This window comes from Filicampus tigris, chromosome 15 (assembly GCF_054856515.1).
Source record: "Filicampus tigris isolate MCC_2025a chromosome 15, RoL_Ftig_1.0, whole genome shotgun sequence".
Lineage (NCBI taxonomy): Eukaryota > Metazoa > Chordata > Actinopteri > Syngnathiformes > Syngnathidae > Filicampus > Filicampus tigris.
In genome coordinates this window covers 19,307,677-19,331,519 of record NC_141231.1, presented here as the reverse complement: position 1 = coordinate 19,331,519, position 23,843 = coordinate 19,307,677, and the positions used below count along the sequence as shown (strand labels likewise).

The window sequence follows — 23,843 nt, the reverse complement described above, 5'->3', positions numbered from 1 at the left end:
TTTAAACCGAACGATCAATCATAAGCCCATGCCTGCCAAACCGCGCATATGCGGGGCTTACCTCTTTTGGAAAAATGAACAGTTACAAGGCATGATTTATTATTTTAAACAATGTAAAATCATTGCAATTTATAACGACAGAAAAGTGTAAATGACACCATATATCAAATCTGCCTATGAAAAAGTGTTTTATTTTAAGTTATTTGCAGTAATGTAATAGGCAGAAATAAATATTACATACATACAGTATATACATACAGTATATACATACAATATATATATATATATATATATATGTATACATATATATATACACACACACACACACACAACACACAACACACACACACGCAGAAATGGACAGCTTCTGTCAATGAATGTAAGCAAAGTATAAGTAGAGAATCATCTTAAGTCAAGTGTCCAGTCCTCACTAGTTTTCTTTCTTTCTGTCTACTTCACTCACACCAACATTTGTTACCTAGCAACCAACACTTTCTCATCACATGTCACTGACTTCTACCGCAACCTTCTCAGAAAATCAGGTTCACTCAATCCCCATGGCGACCAGGAAGGTGCCAATGTCAACACTTAGAAGAATGGAAAAAATGCCCTGTTAGGAATTTGTAGCCAGCAGGAAATTTGCTGCGTTTGGAACGTTTGGAGGCACAGGGCGCTTTGGTGTCCACGGTGGGGAGATGGTTCAGACTCTCGGCGGGCTCATGTCGCGGCGAAAGGTCGAGCGAACCAAGAACGTCTTTCTGAACTGTGCTCATTTTCTTTCCCGGAAGAAGGCAGGCGGGGGCCACGCCTTCGAGTTGGCGAGCCGCCTTGAAGCTTTTGGAGCGAGGAACGCTCATCGGGGTGGAGGGTGGTGAAAGCGAGGCTTTGAGGTGGGACTCGCTGCGAGCTGCTTTTGGATGGGACTTCCTCCCAGGTGACGCTTTTAGGTGGGACTCAATGTCGAGTGACGTTTTGAGGTGGGACTCTTTCAGGTCAGGTAGTTTTAGGTGAAAGTCACTGCTCGTCGAAGGATCGAGTTGAGGCGCTTTGCCGGGTATGTGGACATGTTTGGGAGATGAGGGCGGAGCGAGCTTCTGCAGGGAAGAGGAGCGGCACGCCGGTCTGGGAGAGAGAGGACCCAGACCGGTCCCGCTCGGCGGTCTGCTGAAGGCGCTGGTCTCAGACGGCCGAAAGGCACGCGCCCCCCTGCTGAGAATTGGGGTGGTGGGCATGGAGAGAGAGGGCCGCCCCGGGGCCCTCTGCAGGCTCTCCACAGCCCGCATGTGGCCCTGGGTCTCCTCCAGGATCTTGCGAGCCAGCTCCTGGGGGTCCAGCTGTCCCACCGGTGCGCTCCGCTCCTCCTGGGACTTGACGGCGCCGACGGTCGCCGTGCTCGAGTGATTCGACTCTGAGCTGCTGGCCTTCCCCTTGCCGGGCGTCACGCTCTTCTGAGGAGATGAACTGCGGAAAGAAATATTTGGATGAAAATCGGCGTTCCTGTAAATGAAGACCGCAGTTGCCCTGGTACAAAGTCCAAAACTCACATTTCCTGTTTGTATTGCAGCTTAGCAGGAACTTTTGGCGGTGGCGCTTTGTTGGGAGATGCCGCCGCCGCCGCCGCCGTCGCCGCCGTGGCAGCGCCTCGCCCGTCGCCACTCTTGGTGCGGTGGCGTCCTGCAGGTGGTGTGTCGCCGTCCTCCGGCTTCAGAGGCCCGCTGCTAATGATGGCGTAGCCCCGGTCGTCCTCATCGCCGGCTTCCCCTTTACTCTGATTGTTGGCCAGCCCGGAGCGACGAGGCGTCTCCGCCCCCTCGCGCGGCTGCGAGCAGCGGCTGACCACGTCACTTCCCGCCGGCTCGGGCCGCGGCAGGAAGCCGAGGGAGGAGGTGAGCGAGCTGAGGCTGTAGACGGAGACGGCGTCGCCGGACAGTGCGTCCGGGCAGACGGCGGCTGCCAAGGAAGGTTGAGGCGGCAACGGGGAAGGCGCGAGAGACTCCAGAGAGGAGGAGCGGTACACGTTCACGCGCTTGGGAAGATCCGGCGAGTCTAAGGCAGGACACAGAAGAAGCGTGTCACGCACGACGGGCTGGCTCACTATTAGGGGCGGGATCGATCATCGTTTTTCCGATGCATCTTTCGGCATATTAAAAAGATTCTCAATCGATTCATAGGTATTAATAATCGATATTTAAAGTTGAAATAAAAAAAAAACGAAAAGCATGCGCAAGTGATGAAGTGCGTTTGTACGTCAGATGTCTGCGCTAGGCTAAGCTAACACGTGACAAGATGGCGGAACAAGCAAAACCTCATACGAGCGCAGCCAAGTCAAAGTGTGAAGGATAAATCACTGCTCTTCCTTGAGATTTTTGTTTTTAAAAAGGTACCAATGTTTTGCATGGACTACAAAATGTAAGCCAAAGTAGTAGAGTCAAATCGAACCATAGGCCTCTGAATCGGAACCGAATGGAATCGTGGGCCTCTGAATCGGAATGGGATCCATACGTGAGGTACCCATAGATTGCCACCCCTACTCACGACGCTACCGGATTGGTCGCCACTCAACCCGGATTGGTCAATGTGGATCGGTTGCCTGTTGAACTGGATCGGTCTCCAATCGGTCCCGTTAATCGGGATGGTTTGCATGGCAATCTCATCTGTTTGGGCGCCGGTCACGTTGGATCGGTCACCAACCTGGATTGTCGGCGCTCAATCTGGATTGGTTGCCAGAAACCTGGCTCGAGTTCCAGAGTTGGCCAGTGCAGGTCCAGAAAGTCCAAAGGCCGCCGCAGTTTGGCTTTGCTTCTGCCATAGTTTTTTCCTGTGGGTTCTTACAGGCTTTTGACTTTCTGGACCTGGATTGGCCACTTTTGTCCCTTCCACAGTTGCTTCTTCCACTTTCATTCTTGTTTCTTCTTCAACTGTCAGCATTCAAGCCCGCACAGGGCGGGTCAAACCCAATTGTTTTCGGCAGTCGATCCGGATTGTTTGCCCAATTGTTTTCGGCAGTCAATCCGGATTGTTTGCCCAATTGTTTTCGGCAGTCGATCCGGATTGTTTGGCTTTCGGTGGCCATTTCGCGTGGGCACCTTCCACGCAGAATCAAAGCGAAGATGAGATGTTCTCACCAAAGAGTGCCAGGAGTGAGCGCAGGGCCAAAGCGATGACACGGCTGCTGGCCCGCTTGCCCGTCTTCAACAGAACATCCTCCCGACCCACCTCGCAAAGGTCGAACCCTGGCGAGCAAACACCGGATCGGTTGTCCCGCTGTCTTGGGCTTGATTTGTTTGCTTTGTGTCTTTTCTACCCAGCGCGGCCAGAAACTCGTGGCAGCCCGGAAGCTTCCACGCGCACACGCCGAGGGACGCGCGGACGGCGGCCGACGATTGGTCCGGCTCGCCGTCACGTGACTGGAGCTGCAGCAGCACCTGGTGGAGCTGCAGAAAGGAAGTCGTTTGGAAGGATACCGAAGGAAAGTAACAGAGAAGGTTCTGTAAGAAAAGTAGCAGAGAAGGACGCAGAAGGAGAGAGAAAGTAACCGAGAAGGATATGGAAGGATATTCACTGACAGAGATCTTAAGGAAAATGACCCAGAAGGCTACGTAAGGAAAGTCGTTGAGAGAGAGATTTCAGGACAATCAGTGAGACGGATTCTTAAAGTGGAAGGTACTTGACAAGGATGCTTCAGGAAAGAAACTGTGAAGGATACATGGCGAAAGTCATTGAGAAGAGATCCGCAAAGAAAGTCATGAAGAAGGCTACTTAAAGCGGAAGTCGATGCAAACGGTTTTTTTTCCCAAGAATATCTTTAATGCAAGCCCACTAGTTGAAAGACGGCATTCCGATCAATATTGCGTTTGTGGAATAAAAGTTCATCCAGCTGTGGGGGCGGCCATTTTGTTTTCCGTCGACTGAAAATGACATCACAACTGCTCACAACGACCGATCGCGGCTGACCCGTTTTCTGAATCTGAGCCGAGCGGATTAACTTTATTCCACGAACGCAATATTGATCACAATGCCGTGTTTCAACTAGCGGGCTTGCATTAAAGATGTTTGGGTTGACTTGGATTTAAGGAAAGGAAGCGGCAAGCAAATGTAAGCGACGCGGCGCTGGTTACCTTGTGTATGAGTTGCTCTCCCGCTTCCGGCGCTGACAGAAGTTTGCAAAGAGCCCGAAGAGCCGCAGCACTCAGACCTCGACACACAAACGGGACGTCAGTAACTTGAAAGCGGGAGCCGGTCCGACACCCGGCTTCAAAACCGGACCCTAGCTTCAAAGCTGAAGTTGAAACACATAACCCACATTTCGAAGCATTGCCTTTGTCGAAAACAGGCAGCCGTTGAAAACTCTCAACTAAGATTGACACAATAACTCCCATTTGAATCCTTAAGCCCCGCTTAAAAGCCCAATTGAATCCCTCAGCCTAGATTGCCAGCATAGCTTGAAAACCGAACTTCAAAAACCGTAGCCCCGTGTTGGCCTCTAATTGAAAAGCTCAGGCCTTGTTGAAAAGGAGACTTTCAAAGCCGAACCCAAAGTGCAAAGAGCAAATTCGAACGCTTAAGTGTGCTTTGAAAGCGCCGTACCGAGCAGGGCTTGCATGGTGAGACTGCAGCGCCGCAGCCGCTCTCCGGGGTCTGAGGTGGGGAAGAAGACGGCGGCGGGGAGGCCGGACGCGCCCGCCTCCAAACGGAAACCCAACGCCGACAACAGGGAGCGCCACCCGCCCGCGCCGCCGACCTTTCAGGCACACCGGTGAAGCTTAGCGCGTCGGGACGCAAAACAAACAAAAACTCACTCGCACGCACTCGGACGAACGAAAACATACGCACGGGATTGTCAACAGAAAGCACAAGCACGCGCAGACAAGCATCTAATCATAGAGGCACGCACGCATACATGCAAAAAAAAAAAAAAAAACCCGCCACACACCTTGTTGTCCACACTTTGCTGCGACGTATACATGGGGTTGGTGTGGCCGCTGTGAATGCGCTGCAAAGACTTCTCCACCTGCACACCACACACACGCATCGAGCAGATCATTTTGGGACCAGCAGATGACTCAAAAGCCGCGGTGCGTGTCGGTCACGTCACGTCACGTCACGTCACGTCACGTCACGCCAGGCCAGGCCAGGCGTCTTGACTTCTGACCAGGTGCAGAAGAACCCTGAGGGCGTCCCTGGCGCGGTCGGCGCGGCGGAGGAGCTGGGCCAAGGCCTGCCGCAGCGCAGCCTCGGGGCCGTCGACCTCGACGTCGCCGCCGATCAGAAGGTAACCTGAGCGAGGACACGGAGCGCTCGCTCACTTTGATTTGGAAACACAACATCAGAGAGGGAAGCTGCAAAAGCTTTCAAGACAAGAGTAAGCTTTCAAGTTAGGCTTTCAAACCAGCAGTTAGGGTTTCGAATGGGAGGAAAAATCCAATCAAGTCAGGGTTAGGACTTCAAATGAGGGGAAGGCTTTCATGTCAGGGTGAGGGTTTGCAAAGAAGGCTTTGGGTTTCAAAGTAAGGGTTCAAGCCGGGGGTGTCAAGGATTAGCCTTTCAGAGTAGGGCTTCCAGACAGGTGCAGGGTTTCAAAGTAGGATTGGGCTTTCAAATGAGGGTTTCAAGCTTGGCTTAGGGTTTCAAACTAGAGTTGAGAGCGTTTTTCAAAGGAAGGATTTCAAGACAAGTTTGGGGCTTCAAACAAGTCAAACCTGAAGCCAGGGTTAGTGTTTGGCTTTCAAAGAAGCGTTTCAAAACAAGGTTCGCGTTCCAAGACAGGGTTAGGGTTTCAAAGAAGGAATCGGGTTTCAAAGTGAGCTCACCTGCCCAGTTGGAGGGGTGCGCAAAGTCCTCGTGGCTGTGGAGCGTCCTCATGGCGCCGGTGAGGGCGGCGCTGGCGGGGGCGCCGTTGAGCAGGGCCGCGTAGAAGCTTTGCATGAAGAGTTTGGCGGCGGGCGGCGGCGTGGGCCACAGCGACACGCACACGCATCGCGCGCCCGCCCGCAGGAAGGCTCCGCTCAGGCCCGACAAGCCGTCGCACGTCAGCGGCGCGCCACCCTCGGGGTACAACCTGGGAGACGGCCGGCAGGCTTTGAAAGCACAAGGCTGCCTTGAAACCCCGATCCCATTTTCATACCCTAATCTTGAAACCCTAACCCCAGTTTAAGATTTGACAATTTGAAATCCTGACCTTGTTTTGAAAGCCTAAAGATGTCATGAAATCCTAATTTGAAACTTGTTTGAAATCCTAGTTTGGAATCTTCACCCTTTTTGAAAACCCAAACTCCGTTTTGAGCCCCCAATCTTAGTTTGAAAGCCTAAAGCCGTCTTGAAATCTTAATTTGAAATCTATGTGAAACTGTAATCCGAAAGCCAATTTGGGGTACGAGCTAGAAGTGAGGGGAGGGTGGACGTTCGAGTTAAAGCCCGCATCCCAGTGAGCGGCGAAGAGGCTTGCAAGTGTTTGCCAAGGTAGCGAACGCTGATTTAAAATCAGGGTTCATTCAAGCTCGCAAACGGAACAAAGACGTTTGCCGGACTGTTTGCGACCTTGAAGGAACACTGGCAGAATAAAAAAAAAAAGTCGATTTATATACGGTAGATCAACATTCATTGCGTTGACAAACACTGCAATGACTTTGCCGCTCAGCAGGTTGCCGACTAGAATGCTCAGGTTTTTTTTACAACAACTATTGAACTACAAATCTGGGTGATATTTGACAAACAACTCTGCTGGCTACAATCAGCCAACTTGAATTTGTAAATTGGCCATTTCCTGCCGTAACAGCAGGTGCCTATGGCAGGGTGACATCGTCAAATGTAAAGCGGAAATAGTCAAATGACAGGCTTCTGGGCATTCAGGGGAAGTCAATGCAAACTTTTTTTTTTTTTTTCAAGAATATGTCCTATGCAAGCCCACGAGTTGAAACACGGCATTCTGATTAATTTTGCATTGCATCTCTGGTGGCGGCCATTTTGGCTTGTGTCGACTGAAAATGACATCACAACTGCGCACAACGACTAATCACGGCTCAGATTCAGGAAACAGGTCAGCCATGATTGGTCGTCGTGAGCAGTTATGATGTCATTTTCAGTGGACAGAAGTGACAAAATGGCCGCCCCCAGAGATGGACAAAAATGGCTGGATTAACTCTTATTCCACAAACGCAATATTAATCTGAATGCTAGCGGGCCTGCTGGGAACATATTCTTGAAAACAATATGTTTGACTTCGTTCCTGTTTAAGTGAAGACCTTCTCCACCGACCTGAGGACCACCAGCTTGACACGCAGGTTGAGATCCAGGATATCCGCCGCAGTGAGGAGGAAGTCTTGAAGCGGCGGACCGCTTTCACACGCATTCTCACCAACGCTGTCAACGTCCTCGCAAGCCCTCTTTCCTCCATCGCGGCATTCCGCACTTGAGGCCGTCACCTGCCGGCCCCCCTCCTCCTCCCGGCCGGGGGCGAGCACCAGGGCGGCGAGCTTCCAGGAGACGCGAGTGGCAAAGTGAACGCACTGCGCCCGCGCCAGGGCGGCGACGGCGCGCTCTTTTGTGGCGTCGACGCCGGTGAGCGGGCGGCACCCCAGCTGCTCGCCCAGACACAGAGCCTCGTCCTGGGCCGAAGGCAGCGGCCCCCACCACCGGCGCCGCATCTGTCCGGCCGGCGGGCGGGGCGCCCCCACCACGGCGGCCGCCGGGAGCGGGGGGCCACCGGGCCGAGAAGGCTTCCCGGAGGCTCGGAGGCTCGCTAACGAGGGCACGCAAAGCAGATTGAACATCTCGTAGAGGCACTCGTTGGACCAGCTGCCTTTGAGCAAGGCGAAGGGCACCAGGTACAAGTCACCCTCCAGGACCAGAACTAGCTGCCGGCGTCGGCCCGCCGGAGCGCCTCCACGCAGCAGGGCCTGATACAAAATACAAAATACACTAATCAGTTGACTTCACTCGAGCCAGAATCACGTCCCAATTTCACGACTTGGGACTCGTTTGAAACTTGAAGTTTAAAGGCCGCTCCAATTACTTGTCAAATTATCGAAACAAAAATAGTTTCTTCCATTTTATGCTTCGTGTCAAGGTCTGATTTATGGACACATAACATTAATGTTCCTCAAGTAACTAAGATGGGATTCGACTAGCGTTCAACGCAGGGCTGGATCTAGTCAGGTGGGATACAGGGCCCTTGTCCACCCCAAAATCGTGAAAAAGACTTGTTTTATAACCTCCAACAGAAAACTGTTATGCAGCATTTTATCAAATGAATGAGAAAATGTAAACAATATATGATTGCTTACTTTATAGATTTTCACACATTACAGTTGAAGAATTTTAAAGTGGACCTTGTGTCCTTCCATTTTTCTGTATGCGGCCCCATAGTCCAAAAAAGTTTGGACACCCCTGATCTTGGCCCTAACAGCTAATCACAGTGATCATTCGTCTTGACAGCCCGACCCGATTCTTGTTGTGACTTGGCCGAACGCCGCCCCCCCCCACGCTTTACGACGCGCTGCGCGACACCAAACAGACGGCGTGTAGCAACTTTCTGATGGCTGACGACGCATTGGTGTGAGAGGCCCTAAGACTTGGAAGTCCCGTATAACTTACGTACTACTAAATGCGCCGAGCACCTTTCTCGTCGTGCGTACGTACCGCTTCCATCGGCGCGATGAGCAAGTCATAGAGAGCGCGTAGAGGACAAGTTTTGATACCCAGTTGGCGGGAAGGAGAAGACGAGCCGTGCCTCGCCCAAGAACCGCCGCTGACGCTGCGGCAGCTTCTGTTGGCCGACACAAAGCAGAAAAGACCTTTCGCGCTCCGCATCGAAGCAAAACTAGTTCCGGCTTGTTAGCTTAGCATGCTAAATTAGCTGCTAAAGGGAGGAGGCACCTGTCGAAGACGTCGTTCCCGGACACGCCGGGGTCGTCGTCGGCGGAGCTCATTTTGTCCGCGAGCTTGTCAAAGTGTCGCTCGGGAACATCTCCGGCTTCGCTCGCAGTCTCGCTGCCTGCGTGAAGCCTGCAAGGGAATACTGCCGCAATAAATCATTCGACCTCAAAATATGACTCATTAAAATCCAACCTAATGCTGCTATCGGCGCTAGCAGACAGACAACAACTGGAGAGACTGCGCCCCCCGTGACAGCATCTTTCGGGGTCCCGATAAAGAACCATTCATCCGGCCTCATCTTCCTGGGTGGAGGCAGGAAGCTAAAAAGGGAAGCCTCGATTTCCCTTACGCTAACCCTCAACACACGAGTCCCCCAAAAGTTGCGCAGTCAAGTAGTGTAGCGTGGTACCTGCCGAGGTTCGCGTCAACTCCTAGGACCTCTCTGGTGTGGCAGACGTAGCGCTCCAGCAAGAGCGCAGCGCCATCCTGCGAGCTCGAGCCGTCTTGCAACTCCAGCGCGTCAGCTCCCAGCCAAGCCTGGTTGAACTTGACGACGCCTGTGGAATCGCCGTGACACTCGCGGTGAGACGCTCGCAAAGGGAAGAGGACCGCCTCAAGTGGGATATATTCCGCCACCTGAGCCCGGAGCCAGCAGCCAGCTGTACAGGAAGCCTCCCGCCAGCGAGAAGTAGAGCACCGTGGCCTTTTGGCAGTCGACTGTCTCCAGGATGCGCTCCAGCGTAACCGGGGCAGAGTGTTCCGAGCGCGCTGACTGCCCCTCTACTTTCTGACGTTCCACCAGTAGGTCAGTGAAGGCCCGCGTTCGGCCTCGCTCCGCAACGGCCAGCGCCTCCTCATGGCGGCCTGCGGACCGACGGGAAAAAACCAAAACAAACGTTACGTGGACGGCAAGAAAGAAAAGCAGATTAATCGCCTACCCAGGTTGACAAGGACCCTCTGGAGAGCCAGGTACGAGTCCGTTTGCAGGTCAAAGAAGGAGAGCTTGTAGTCGGGACCGTGCCGCATCTCGCGGCGAATGGACTCAAAGAGCTCCGATGCTCTGTACAGCTGAAGCACACGGAACAATCGGTTGCCACCGTTTCAAGCCGGTACGTTGTATGTCGCGGGGTGACCGCTTCGGACCTGGCGCTGGGCCTCTTCCAGGTTGTCCGCGGCCCACAGAGACAAGCCGAGGCGGTGGCGTATCTTGGCCTCGTCTTCTCTCCGGGCCAACTGCTCAGCCAGGCGAAGACCTGGAAGCAATCCAAGCTTGCGTTGCCGATCATTCGACCGTTCGTATAGTGGACGGTCCAGTTGAGTGATCGGATAAGAGAGGGATTCCGAACACAGCTCAGAACGAGCTGCGAAAGGTGACGCCAAGGTGCGGCTGTCTCGACGTCGCCGTCGAGTTGCTCACCTTGCTGGAGGTACGTCACGGCCTGCGCGTAGTTGCCCAGCGCGTGGTGTATCCTCCCCAGGCTGCCGTATGCCAGCGTTTTGGCCGCCGAGTCGTTGGTCTGCGCCGCCATGCTAAGGTGCCGCTCCTGCAAAACCAGAGCCTTCTCGTAATTGCCCAGCGCCTCGTAGGTCGCTCCCAGGTTTCCGCAGGCTCGCGTTTGGCTCCTGTTGCATCCCGTCTGCTCCGCCATGTCCAGAGCTCTTTGGTGCCACTGCCGCGCCGTCTCATAGTCAGCCATCAGCTGGTAAACTCCGCCAAGCACGTCGCTGGCCTCCGCTTCCATGGATGTGTCCTGACGAGAAACGCGCGGCGTGAGGACGGCGTGCTAACCGCTCGGCCGACCGCCGCGTTGCCCTCGCGCCATCCGGACGCCATCCGTTCGTGCGGGTCCCTAGCTTGCGATGAAAGCACAGTTAGGTGACCTGTGATCATCGACCGGGACGATATTTTCTGCATTTGGACAAATATCGGTATCGGCTTTTTAAAAAAATCCGACGGCCGATAATAAATCAATTTAAAACTGTGCTCTCCTCAAGGAACTACCTATTTGAATTTGAAGTTAACTTTATAATAGAGTCTACTGCACCGTTTGTTTTTGTTGGAAATCAAAACAAAGGGAAGTGACATTTTTTAACATTTCTGTCATTTTGACATTTTGGCCAACATCTCTTTTGGTCATTTTGGTCCATCTCTAGTCAACAGCAGCTCTCACCCCAGCCAAGGGCGGACTTGCATTCATGAAAAGACGGCGAAGCTGCTGAAAGTGAGAGAAGCATCGCCAAAAAGGCCCAAACAATGAAGATTACGTTTGGTGAAAGCAAAGCACTTTTTTTTTTTTTTTTTTTTTGGCAGCCTCTTCACCGAGCTGAGGGATACCCACGGGCACGCGTGTGCTCTCAAGCCCAAAAAGACGGAGCACGGCTCACCCCGGCTGAGCGAGCAATGCTGAGTTGGCGCTCCAGACAGGCCAAGGCCTGCTCGTAGTTTCCCAGCTGGCTGTGCAGGGCGCCCAGCTCTCCGTACGCCCGCGCCTTCCCGCCAACTGCCCCGCCAAGCTCCAACAGCCTCTTCTCCAAGCACACCAACGCTTGTTGCAGGTTGCCCAGCGACCTGCGCGGGACCGGAAACACACCGGGTAAGAGCAAAGTGTTCTAACCCTTTGCAAGCCCCACTCCCCAAAAATGCCGTTTGATTTGGTTGCAAGGTACCTGTGAGCATCGCCAAGTCCTCTGTAGGCTTTCTCCTGGTCCTGAACCTGCTTGAGACTCTGAGCCACCGTCAGGGCCTTGTCATAGCACCGAACGGCCTCCTCAAAGTCTCGCAGGGCGTTGTAACAGTCTGCGAGGTTGCCGTAAGCCTCGCCCCGGTCCCGGATGCCCTCGGTGGAATTCACCTGTTGCAACATGGCCAGCTGCTGCTCCAAGAACCCAACGGCCTCCTCGAAGCGGCCCGCCTTCATCTCGGCGATGCCCATGTCGCCGTGGACCCGGGCCTCCAGGCGGGCATCGTCGAGCCGTCGCGCCAAGCCCAGCCGAGCCCGGTAGCAGCGCAGGCTTGCGCCGTAGTCTCCCAGGGCCGCGTGTACGCCGGCCAGGCGACCCAAAGCGTGGCACTCCCCCCGGCGGTCGTGCAGATCCTGGTGCAGGCTCAGCTCCTGGCTGTGGAAGGACAAGGAGGTGTCCAGCTGGCCGAGCGACCTGACAACGGCGCGGAGGGTGAGAAAGTCAGACGAGGGGCTCTTTTGGCAAGCGTTCCCTGTCGTGACTCGGTCAAATGAAAAATCGTTTTGGAACACTACTCCACCCAAAAGTGGTGCCAGGAAGGCTCAATACTAGGGCTGTCAAAATTAAAGCATTAACTACGGAGATTAATTGAAATTTCATAACGCACTAAAAAAAAAATCAACTCAGTTTGATTGAGCAGCTGACCTCTGCTCACAGACTACGGACTTTGACGTAGTTTTACTTTAAAAAGTTGCTTGACGGCTCATAGGAGAAATCCAAAATAATTTGCACACTTTGCACAGCCAAATTCAAATACCGTATTAGTTGGACGTCTTTGGTGTATCGTTCAAGAGTTGTATTTTCCAGGGAAATTATCGTTTTCAAGGATCAACGAGGGCTCTTGGAACAGTCCTACTTTTATTTTTATTAAGACTTTACTCAAGTAAATAACGGTTACAAGCTTCGTAAAAAAATGGAGTTGGAAAATACGATTAATCGCGATTAATTTTGGGAAATTAATTAGTTTAAACATTTTAATCGTTTGACAGCACTAGTAAATAGCTAAAGTCACAACTGTGTGCGTCTTCTGCCATTTGTGCTGCTCGCATTTGTCCGCTCGTCCAATGTTGCCGCTCATTTACGACGTGGTTTCCAGTTCAAGAAAAGTCACGTCAAATTTCTGTATACAGCCCTTAATCACAGGAAAGTCTCAAAGGGCTTCACATGCCGACAGCATACGCACGACATCCCCCTGATCTTAACCCTCCCCCTTCCAGGATGATCAGATGACGTCGGCTCGCAAAACATCGGCCGCCAAGGGAAGGCGCCCCTTGGCAGAATGGTGAATAGCGAGCGGTTCTCAAGACGGCCTCGGAGAAGGGTGGAAGCCGGACGTCCCGATTGAACTTCTCACCTGTGAACCGATCCTAGAGCTGAGCAGGCATCCGCCTCCATCTTCCGATCCGGCAGCTCACGAGCTAGAGACAACTGCCGCCGGTAGAAGCCGACGGCTCCCGGAAGATCTTCCCGACAAACGCTGACATCTCCGAGGTTGCCCAAAGCCCTGAAGAGAGCCTCCGAACGCCACACGAGGGAGCGTTGGTTACGTGCGCTTCAGCGTCTCCTTTTGTGTGAAGGCTTACCCGTGCGTTGCCCAAAGCTTGCGCTATCCGCAGCAGACATTTCTGACACTCTTCTGCTCTGCTGAACTCCCCCAAGGCTTTGTGGGCCAGGCCCAGGTTACAGTAGGCTTTGGCCCGGGAAAGGTTGTCCCGCTGCTCCTCCGCCAAGGCCAGACTCCGCTCGTAGTACCTAGCAAGTAGAAGGAAGAAAGGCAAGTGTGGCATGCACGGAAAGTGCGCTTTGATATGACAATGAATTGGCCAGGGTGTCACGCATTCATCCGGGCTCAAACTCAACTTGCCATGCTGATGAAACCATATCTAGTGGGGTAACTCATAAACATATCAAGTTTGACTTGCGCTTTCAGATACCAACAATGTATTTGACTAGCTCTACTGGAGATAGACCGATATTGGGTTTTTTTCCAGGGCCGATACCGATGCCGAATATTAGTAGTCAAGGAGGCCGATAACTGCTATTTGAAGCTGATATTCATTTGTGGTAAAAAGGAAAATATTTCTGTACACTTTTTCAATCATACAAACTCCAACATTTTGTTGGAATGCCTTTAAGCATGTTGATTAAACGAGCTTTTCATCTTTGCGAGGCATGTTAAAGGTTTCTTACTTGTTATCTTGCGCAATAGAAATCTTCGTTTCTAACTGAAACTCAATGAAAACTTGAACAAATCAAGAGCTCCTTCAAGATTTCCACGGTGGAGCTTCCCCAAATAGAACATGGAGAGAAATATATATAGCTATTTTGTTGTTGTGCTTAAAGTGCTTTGTTACAGCTGTAGCTGTTGCGGAGTGAAAATCAAATTGTATTGTATCGTACCAGCTGGCATAGTTTTAAAAAAGGCCAATGGCGATATTCAACCAAACGGCAAATATCGCCGCCGACAATCGTCCCGGCCGATAATCGGTCCGACCCTAATCTCTACAGGAGTCGGGTGGATTTCTTCAGGTCGATGGGAGTTATTTGAAATGTTGCCGCTCTCTGTTGTTCGGACATTCACAATGGGCCAATTTGAAGTGACGTTCTGACCCGACAGCGTCTTGGTAGCGTCCCAGGCAGAAGTGGGCGTAGGCAAGATTGTGGCAAACTTTTCCCTCGCCCTCCACATCCTCAAGTCCGGGGGCCAGGAGCAAGTACTGCTGGTAGCACGGCAACGCCTGCTTGTAGTCACCGCCGCAGCTGTGCAAGTTGCCCAGGTTCGCTGGAAAAAGGGGAAGACAAAAGGGAAGACGTCGAAACACAAAGTCTCCTTTTGGCTCCTTTGAGGCTCATGCGCCGCTTGCCCAAAGCTCTTGCTTCACTTTGAACGTCACCGAGCTCCCGCGAGATGGTCAGGTGGCGCCGGTAGTGTAGGAGGGCCCGGTCCGGAGCGCCCAGCGCCTGGTAGGCGGCGGCCAGATTGCCATGGGCGGAGCCCTGGGACGCTCGGTCATTCACCTGGAACACACCAGGTCGCTCAGCGCCCTCGGTCACAGCCGGACGGGGCTTCACCGGGACCGGGGCTTCACCTCCAGGGAGATGTTCAGTTCCTGCCGGTGGAAGCCCACGGCTTGCTCGTAGAGGCCCAGGCCATGGTAGGCGTTGCCCATGTTGCCGTAGGCCCTCCCCTGCGCGGCGTAGTCGCCCAGCTCCCGGGCGCGGGCCAAGTGAGCCCTGTGGAGCTTCAATGCAACTTTGTAGTCGCCTCGCATCTGGTGGATGACGCCTGAGGTGGACGAAATGGCCACATTCGTTTTCTCTTCCGTCACACGTACCCTGGGGGCTTCGCTCCATTTCGCTTCTTATTATAGTGCCAATTTAAAGAGGGAAATCAAGCCAAACAACTTTTTTTCAACAATATGTTCCCAGCAGTCCCACGAGTTGAAAGACGGCATTCTGGTTCATTTTGCGTTTGTGGAATATAGGTTAAGCAGCAAAATCCAGCCCTTTTCAAGCCATCTCCGGGGGTGGCCATTTTGTCATTTCTGTCGACTGAAAATGACATCACAACTGCTCAGGTAACGACCAATCATGGCTGACCGGTTTTCTGAAGCTGAACCCTGATTGGTTATCTCAGCAGTTGTGATGTCATTTTCAGTCAACAGAAGACAAAATGGCTGCCCCCAGAGATGGCTAAAAGCGAGTGGATTAGCACTTATTCCACAAAGGCAATATTCATCATGCCGTGTTTCAACTAGTGGGCCTGCTGGGAACAAATTCTTGAAAAAATGTCTTTGGGTTGACTTCCGCTTTAAGCAGCAAAATCCAGCCCTTTTTAGCCATCTCTGGGGGTGGCCATTTTGTCATTTCTGTCGACTGAAAATGACATCGCAACTACTCAGGGCCCAGGTAACAACCGATCACGGCTCAGCTTCAGAAAACAGCTCAGCCGTGATTGGTCGTTACCTGAGCCGTCGTGATGTCATTTTCAGGCGACAGAAGTGAGATGGCTAAAAACCAGTGGATTAACTCTTCCCCTTCAAGACCACGGAGGTGCGGGTCAGTCGCCTATTTGCAATTCATCAGCCCCAACCGTCGTCTTTAACCTTCACGTTTCAAACAAATCCGAAATCACTGCGGTGAATGTCAAGCAAGTCGAGTTGCCACTAAATTTCAAGCATTTGCAGTCAAGTCAACGCTGTCACTTCAATGCATAACCGACACGGAGCCTAATCAATGTTGGGCCAAACTGGGACGCAGCCTTTGTGGCTTTTAGAGTCATGAAGTTAAGATGTCGTAGTTGTTCTTTGATCTTCGAATTGCAAACGACGCCCCCCCCAAAAAAAAACACACTCAAATGTCAACGGGCAGGACCGTGAGTCGAGTCTTTCGTGCGTTTTAGTGACGGTGACGTCTCCTCTGGCTCACAGTGACTGCAGAAACTGAAACCTTCGTCAATAAATTACGAGCGCCGATCGGCCTGCGCGGCGCCGACGCGACGCAGAACAACCGGTGCGGAATGTGATCCCCGCCGACCATTTCAAGCGGTCACAAGCTCACCCAGGACGCGGCACCGAAAGACGTACCCAAGTTGGAAGAGGCTCGGCCTCGAGCCCCCGAGTCCTGCAGCTCCTCGGCGATCTCCAGTTGATGTTGGTGATGGCGCAGTGCCCCCTCCAGGTCCTGAGCACCACGTATACAACTTTATTCTCAAACGGTTATGATTATTCGGGTCAAATTATGATTTTATGCTTGTATGGATACGTTGTTTTCTGTGAGACATGGATGACGTTTTGTCTCCAAAAATATACCCTTGGAACTTTTACCTGGAATAACTATTTTGCCATCTGATTCTTGTAATGTTCTGACTTTTCTTTCTTTCTCAGATTACCATGACCCCGGACGGCCTGATTCGAAGTGTCGAAAGAATGACCTGCGCGCATCGGGCGGCATGTCCCAGGCCGGCGAAGGCCCTCATCTCCACGACACGATCTCCGAGCTCCCGAGCCAGCTGCAGGACTCGGCTGTGGTACGACGCGGCTTTGTCGTAGTCGCGCCGGGAGTGGTAGGCGCTGCCCAGGTTGCCGTTTGCCCGAGCCTCCTCGCGCCGGTCGCCCAGAGTCTGACAAAAGAGATGTCGTGACATTCGCCACGGTAGACGCCTCGTTGCTGCGATATGCCATGTCGATATTGCACGCGGCAGTTCAACGGCGTTCAACGGACGCAACTTCAGAAAGCGCCAACCTTCAAAGTTCATGCCGCTTATTCATCCAATCACAACAAAGAAACAAGGCAGGACTTGAAACTTTTCTTCGGGTTAGTTCTTTATCTCTTGGCCAAACCTTTGTTCGGGATGACAACCTTCACTCTTAGGATTCACACCTTCTTCGGGACTAGTACCTTCTCTCAGTACTAAAGCCTTCCCTCGCAACTAGAACCTTTTCCCTGGACTAGTAGCTTCTCTGTTCTCTCTGGACTAGAACCTTCACTTGGGACTCCACTATTCTCTGGAGACTAATATTTCTCTCGGGGCTAAAACCTCTCATGCCTTGATTGAGACTAGACAAATCTCTGGGACGTGCACCTTCTCTTGAGACTCAAACCTTCACTTGGGATTACTCGACTATTCTATTGGGACTAAAACATTCTCTCGAGACTAGCACCTTCTGTCCAGAGGACAGCCCTCTTTCACTTGGAACTAGGATCTCCTGTCGTCTGGTTTCTGCTCACCTAAAACGTAGCCGTGTTTTGAAGAAACATTTTTAATCGTGTGTTTGCGCGCGTTTGCGTGAACGAACGGAATTAACTTGCCACACTTTGTAGGGTGTCACTTTCTGAAATGCGGTCCACTGACTCGCGTTAGTTTTCGGGGCGGATCACGGAAGACGATTGTAGTCACGGGTCGCACCTTGGCGATGTCCAAGTGTTGCCGGTGGCACCGCAGGGCGCTGGCGACATCCCCCATGGCGGTGTATACGGCGCCCATGTCGCCCAACTGGCGAGCCTCGGAGAGCCGGCAGTCATTTTGTCTGGCCAGCGCCACACACTGCTTGTGGCTGGCTAGCGCATTGGGGTAGTCGCCGATGGCCGTGTACACGTGGCCCAAACCACTCAGGGCATCAGACGCCGCCTAAGGTTGGTACACCGGTCACGATTAGCAGTCAGCATGCTAGCTATGCTATCTGGAGCAGACGAATTAACATGGCAGAGATGCATACGAACGGTCCAAAAATGATGTCGTAAACACGGCGGCATTCTAATCAAATGCATTAGCGGCTAAATTAGCAGCATGCTACAAGGCTAACGTTCACGATGGCACTGCGATGCGGCCGTGTTGATGCTCAGGCGTGATCACGAACCTCCATGCGCTTCAGCTTCATTGCCAAAATCAGTTGTTGCCTGTGATTGGCCAGTGCCTCTCGGTAACTGCCTCTGGAGAAAAGGGCGGAGCCAAGGTTGCCGCGGGCACGGCATTCGCCCGTTTGGTCACCTGCGGACGGGATGAAGAGGCATCGGTTCACAATCCCTACCTTGCCATGGCTCGTGCTAACTTAACGCACAGCCATGGAACAGACTCTGACTCCAACCTGACTCTGACTCGGACCTGACTCGCTATGACCTGAGCATGACTACCACCTGACCCCGACTTCGACCTACCCAGAAAACCAGCCCATGCTGACCAAGAACTGACGCAAACTACGGCTTGACAAAGACCCGGCACTGACTCCAACCTGGTGCTAACTAGGTTTGACCGTTCCAAGCGTCGACACCGACCTAAGGTGCGGGCGGCGTCCAGGTCCTGCTGCATGTAGGCCAGGCTTTTCTCCATGGAGCCCAGCGACCAGTATGCCGCGCTGAGTGCCGAGAAGACGGAGCCGCGCATCTTCAGCGAGCACGTGCCAATCCGCAGTGCCGCTTCCAACGCCTCCGCAGCGGCGGCGTGGAAGCCGTGCGTGAGCAACTCTTGTCCGACCAACGACACCACCATGAAGGGGCTGCGCTCCAGCTTCATGGCCCGCAGCCGGCGGTAGGTGGGCTCCAGAGAATCTAGAGGTGGGGCGGCACGGACAACGTAGTGCTCCACTGGCGTGTTGAGCGCTCAAACGGAAGACGGGCTTACCTCTGAGGGGCGACTTCATGGCAGCTTCCACCATGCCCGTCAGAAGCTGCAGACTCTTGGGGTCCTGAGCCACGCCCGAGGCGAAGGCCGCCAGGGCGTCTCCATGGCGACCGAGGTGCTGCAACGCCACCGCCTGGCGGAAGTAGGCCTGCGGATCATGAAAATGAAATGATGGCAAACGTGTCAACATCCGCTCTGGCAGCAAGGAAGGCAAAATGTAAAGTCGTGAGGTGACAGAGCAGCGCCTGATGACCAGGACCTGTCGCCGACCGTGACCTGACGCCGACTACCACGCGATGCCCACTACGATCGTACGCCCACTGCGACGTGACACGAACTAGGACATTACGGCGACTTCGATTCGATGCAGACTACGGCCTGACCCAACAACGACCTGACTCCGACTACGATCTGATGCAGACTATGACCCGACACCAACTGGACGCTGACCTTAGTCCGATGCCCATTATGACTCGACTACGCCGACTACGATCCAACACAACTACGACCGGACGCCGAAAAGGTGTCGACTAAGGTCGGACGCCGACTGCAACCTGACGTCGACTACGTCCTGATGCCGTCCGTGACTAAATTGACGTCAAAGTAGGGGTGTGGAAAAAAATCGATTTGCCAAAATATCGCAATTTTTGGCCGCCAAATATAATATCGATTTTTCAGCCTCTAATATCGATTTAATGATGGCAGTGTGTAGCACTCCGTTTTCTTTTCTTTTTTTCAGAGAAAATGTGCAAAAACACAAATAACAAATAGGATGTTTTGAAGCAAATCGTTTTGACTAAATTTGTCCTCTGATCTATATCTTCTTTTCTCATCTCTTCATGTAATTTTGATATGAACTGCGCAGAACATGACAATATCACGATATCGCAATTTCGTGATAATATCGTACCGTGACCCGAGTGTCGTGTTCCGTATTGTATTGCGACATCCTTGCCAATACTCACCCCTACGTCAAAGTGCAAAAGTCCCAGCTCACCTCTTTTCCAGCTTTGGTCACGTGACGTCAGCAATGCGAGCCCGAGGGCGCTTTGGCGTCAATTGCAGCAAACAGCAGACGGCGGAACAGAACAAGATCGCAGCGCCCGCCCGCTTCATTCTTATATCATGAACGCAACTTGAGTCTGAATATCGCGCTACACTAGCGGAGGCACATCCAATACATGATCGCAAAGAAAATGTTTACCCGGAATGTCATTTTTTCGGGGGGGAGCAAAATCCGTCCAATGAGGCGTACACACCTTCCTGCGGGGCTGCCACTTCATCATATTTGCCCAAAGACAACGTCACAAAGACAAACTCAGCGTCACACGTCCATCTGGCCATCCGCTTCCAAAGCCACCGCATCACCTGCTCGCTCGCTCGTGACCGACTCGGAAACCTGATAGGCTGCGTGTAGACTCCCCCCCCCCCCCCCCCGCCCCGCCCTCTCTCTCACACACGCGCAGGGTTAGAGGTCATGTTACAGGACTGAAGTCATGAAAGGCGATCACAGCCAGCCACAAGTGAGCCATGATTGGCTCACTGGATGATGATGTCACTAAGGGGGGGTCATGAGTGGCAAGAAATCAGCAAACTAAAGTGCAAAGAGATCAAAGGCAAAGTCGGTTCAGGGTGTAACCCCGCTGATGTCACTCAAAGTCAGCTGGGATAGGCTGCATCTCACCCGAGTGCTAAATAGAATGGATGGATGTAGATGCTTGAGTGTTATTTGAAATTGGTTGTGCGGTTCCCCTCGCATGAGTTTGCGGTTGGACGGCCCGGACGGGCCCGACGGCCACCCAGCCAAACCTTCCAATCTCATGCCGGCCGACGTCCTGTGTCGGTGCCAGTCCGGCGCTAATGACAGAGCGGGACAGGGCGGGGCTCGGCGGGGCAGGCCCGGGAAGGGCGGGACGGTCCCCCCCCGAGGCAGCGCAATGTGGCGCTTCCGACACAAAACGCACCCAAAGCCAGGTCCGCGCGGCAGGCCACGCCCCTCCGCCCTCCGTTCCCATGAGGAGCTCGTCGGGTGTGTGCGTACGTGGGTGTGTGTGGAAGCAAAGTCGGTGGGGAGCAGTGGAAAGAAACTTTGCAAAAACGTTTTGTTGATTTATTCCTCTTCTGTTTTCTGTTCTGACCTCCACTGCGGCTAATCGAAAGGCTGGGCTTCGCACGCACACACGAAGGAGCGCGGCTTCTGTTATTGTCTTTAAGAACCAAGGCCAAGCGCCAGAGCAGAAAAAAAAAAAAACACACTTCCGTCCATTCTCTGTCACAGAGGAAGGAAGTCAGGTTTCTCTCTCACACGCACACACACACACACACAAACACACTCACGCCATTTTGTCCAGTCTGCGATGTGATGTTTGTGTGTTACGCACTTTGCTTGTTATTTGATTTCATGATTTTCATAACGCATCGCGATAACATGGAAAGCGTCACGGGACAGCATCCGGATATCAATATTTGCTGATTTCAATATACATAATTGATCTTGAGAGTGACACCTAGCGACATGTGCTAAATATGAATGAAAAAAATCCCTAAGAGTGAAGAATTTTGTAAGAAATATTGACGCATTTGTGCTAACCATTGATGAATGAGGCCTTCCATCCGCCATCTTGAATTGCGCGACAATATTGTCATAGAAAATGACACCGTCCATCGCAATATTATTTTGTACATCGCAATTGGAACATTTGGAGGCTACCTTGCGGTTGACACCTGGCTACAGGGGCTAATTAGCATAGCAACAAATGACTGAGTGGTGGCTAGCTTGGCTCAGTTACATGCTGTTTACGACTTTGTGGGTGCAATTGCTATATGAAATACAGTCGTGTTTTATTGCCACCGGTAAGTGGCATCCCACAGAAAAGGTTTGGGACAGGGCCTCCTAAAAGGGTGAGGATGGTGGCAAAGCACTACTTTTGTCTCAATGAAACCATTCAATTCACTTGTGGTTCTGCGGCAAAGTTGTACTTTTGTCCAAGTGAAACTCGCAAACGCACTTTGACATCGCTCCTTGGCACCAAGATGGTGACAAAGGTCTACGTTTGTCCGAGTGAAGTTCCTCAAATCACTTCAACATCGTTCCTTGGCAACCGGATGCCAAGGAAGCACTACTTTTGTCCAAATAAACTTCTCAACTCACTTCAACATAGGTGTTCTGTGGCACCGAGATGCCACAATATGGTGGCAAAGCGCTACTTTTGTCCGAATGAAACTCTTCAATTCACTTCGACAGAGTTCCTTGGCTCCAAGATGCCACAAGATGGCAACAAAGCAAATGAATTATGTCCAAATGAAGCACCTCAATTCACTTAAGCAAAATTCCGCGGTGCCACAAAATGGCGGCAAAGCACTACATCTATCTATCTAAAACTCCTTAACTCACTGAAACATACTTCCTTGGCGCCGAATATAGACCGTGGATCTGACTGTATTCTATTTCCGCCAATGTCGCAAAGGATTCGGGGCAAACGGGTCCCCCGGTGTCCGCTTTACAACGCGGCAGCGGCAAGGACTTCGTACTTGGGAGGTCGTACCTGCGTCCACTTGGGGTTGATGTCTCGGGCCTTGTCGGCGTCATGCAGGGCCTGGCGGTAGCGGCCCAAGCTGAGGTGGGCGGCCGAGCGGGCGCTGTACACCACGCAGTTGAGGGGGTCCGCGGCCAGGGCCTCCGTGCACACACGCACCGCCAGGGCAAAGTCCCCCCGCTGGCAGGCCCGCTCACAGCCACGGACGCCATCCAGCATGTCGGCTTTGCTCGGACCCGAGTCGCGTGCTAGTCCCGCCCCTTTGTTCATGCCGGCTGAGGATGATGACGACGACGACGATGATGAAGACGGTCGGCTGGCGGGCCGCAAGGAGGAGCGAGAGCCCAACATGGCCGACTTGGGAGGAAAGACGTGTCAGGTTTTAAGATTGTTGTTTACATGACCGCCAAATAGTAATATAACAATAAGAATTACACATCATTATATTTGAACATTAATTAAATATAATGACATCGTAATTTACGCAATACAAATAAATACATTATTGGAAAATGATATAAAAATGTAAATAAGAAATAAAAGTAATCATCTGCAATGCAAAACGTGTTCTTTGATAAGGCAGATTTGTTTTGAATTTCTCTGGTAAGACGACACCGACTTTCACCTTTTGCCTTTTTTCCTTGGCTTTTTCTTATTTGTCCTGCAGATGTGGCGAGTCGCGTGCAGTTTTTAAGTTTCAACAACAAGAAATTGTTTACTGGATTGTGACGTCACAAATCCAGCTAGGGTATTCATACTCAGCAGGAAATAAGCACCAACGTGAAACAAAAGACAGAAGAATACAGGAAATCTCGGCTGAAATGAAAATACAGCCAATGAAATCATCAAGTTGTCTCGATGACTTTTTGGACCAATCACAACATTTTGACTTGCCAAGTCGCGCGTGCACGTCCTCACCTCGGTCTCCCGGAAAGTTTAGCAAGTTTCCATCAATCCGCCTTCACGCGGAGCTGCCCAGCCCGGTAACAGTGGCCGGAGATGGATGGAGGTGGAGGTTCGAACCCTCCCCGAGTACAGCCCAAACAGAGCCAGCGCGCCGAGTTTGCCGGAGCTTACCCCCTCTTCCTGTGTGTGCGTGTGCGCGTGTGCGCGCGGGCGAGTGTGAGACTATTGCGATGACGGCATTTAGTGTGGAGAGAAGTGGAGCAGTCTGCATTCTACCTCATGTCCAGCAGGTGGTGACGTCACTCAGAAGACGTTTTTACAACACGAAGGCGGAAACATTTTTGGGTTGCTCAGACATACTTACTGCATATTGTATACGATTGTAAAGTTGTTATTGCATTAAATTATGAAGTGAAGGCCTGGGATTGAAAAGTCTGAGCGGGGCTTTAAGGCTAATTTTTTACGCTTCAAACTACAATTTCAATTCCAGAAGGAAATGTTATTCAAATGAGGGGGGCGGTCCTAAGTGTGTCATGGGCTGAGCTATTCGCCTATTGGTTGATCAAGATGTCAGTGCAGCAAGCACTATCCGCTACCCAATAGGCGAATAGTTCAACCCCCTCATTTGAATAACATTTCCTTCTGCATTTGATGCTGACGTGAAA

The 23,843-nt window shown here is 52.2% G+C and overlaps 1 protein-coding gene and 1 long non-coding RNA gene across 7 annotated transcripts; one reads left to right on the top strand and one right to left on the bottom strand.

The window, feature by feature from the left end:
- Nucleotides 1-171: 171 nt before the first annotated feature.
- On the bottom strand, nucleotides 172-23,370 carry ttc28 (tetratricopeptide repeat domain 28). 6 transcript variants are annotated; one of them, XM_086053534.1, is made up of 32 exons: nucleotides 23,191-23,370; nucleotides 22,282-22,629; nucleotides 18,737-18,884; nucleotides 18,391-18,663; nucleotides 17,976-18,106; nucleotides 17,525-17,746; nucleotides 16,550-16,738; nucleotides 16,203-16,299; nucleotides 14,706-14,902; nucleotides 14,481-14,634; nucleotides 14,227-14,398; nucleotides 13,200-13,368; nucleotides 12,971-13,131; nucleotides 11,542-12,030; nucleotides 11,260-11,443; nucleotides 10,292-10,625; nucleotides 10,018-10,127; nucleotides 9,813-9,942; nucleotides 9,511-9,738; nucleotides 9,284-9,431; nucleotides 8,875-9,003; nucleotides 8,638-8,764; nucleotides 7,255-7,895; nucleotides 5,811-6,058; nucleotides 5,153-5,277; nucleotides 4,934-5,011; nucleotides 4,588-4,741; nucleotides 4,119-4,195; nucleotides 3,305-3,434; nucleotides 3,126-3,233; nucleotides 1,545-2,046; nucleotides 172-1,461 (listed from the first exon to the last, which is right to left on the bottom strand). In XM_086053534.1, exons 2-32 carry the CDS (start codon nucleotides 22,621-22,623, stop codon nucleotides 582-584), a joined length of 7,077 nt encoding a protein of 2,358 aa, XP_085909660.1. In that variant the 5' UTR covers nucleotides 22,624-22,629; nucleotides 23,191-23,370; the 3' UTR covers nucleotides 172-581. The 6 variants fall into 6 exon arrangements, with proteins under 6 accessions (XP_085909660.1, XP_085909662.1, XP_085909661.1 ...); XM_086053536.1 differs by having other exon boundaries at nucleotides 11,542-11,991; XM_086053535.1 differs by having other exon boundaries at nucleotides 14,511-14,634.
- On the top strand, nucleotides 7,106-13,806 carry LOC147135899 (uncharacterized). Its single transcript, XR_015089847.1, has 6 exons — nucleotides 7,106-7,823; nucleotides 11,029-11,096; nucleotides 11,186-11,468; nucleotides 11,538-12,048; nucleotides 12,834-12,898; nucleotides 12,988-13,806. It is a non-coding gene; the product is annotated as an uncharacterized LOC147135899 (long non-coding RNA).
- Nucleotides 23,371-23,843: the final 473 nt, after the last annotated feature.

Coding starts and splice junctions, on each gene's coding strand:
- ttc28 (XM_086053534.1), bottom strand. CDS start 22,623: ATGTTGGGCTCTCGCTCCTCCTTGCGGCCCGCCAGCCGACCGTCTTCA. Junction 18,885..22,281: donor TCAACCCCAAGTGGACGCAG/GTACGACCTCCC, acceptor CATGATCCGCAG/GCCTACTTCCGCCAGGCGGT. Junction 9,432..9,510: donor GCTGCTGGCTCCGGGCTCAG/GTGGCGGAATAT, acceptor GCGATTCCACAG/GCGTCGTCAAGTTCAACCAG.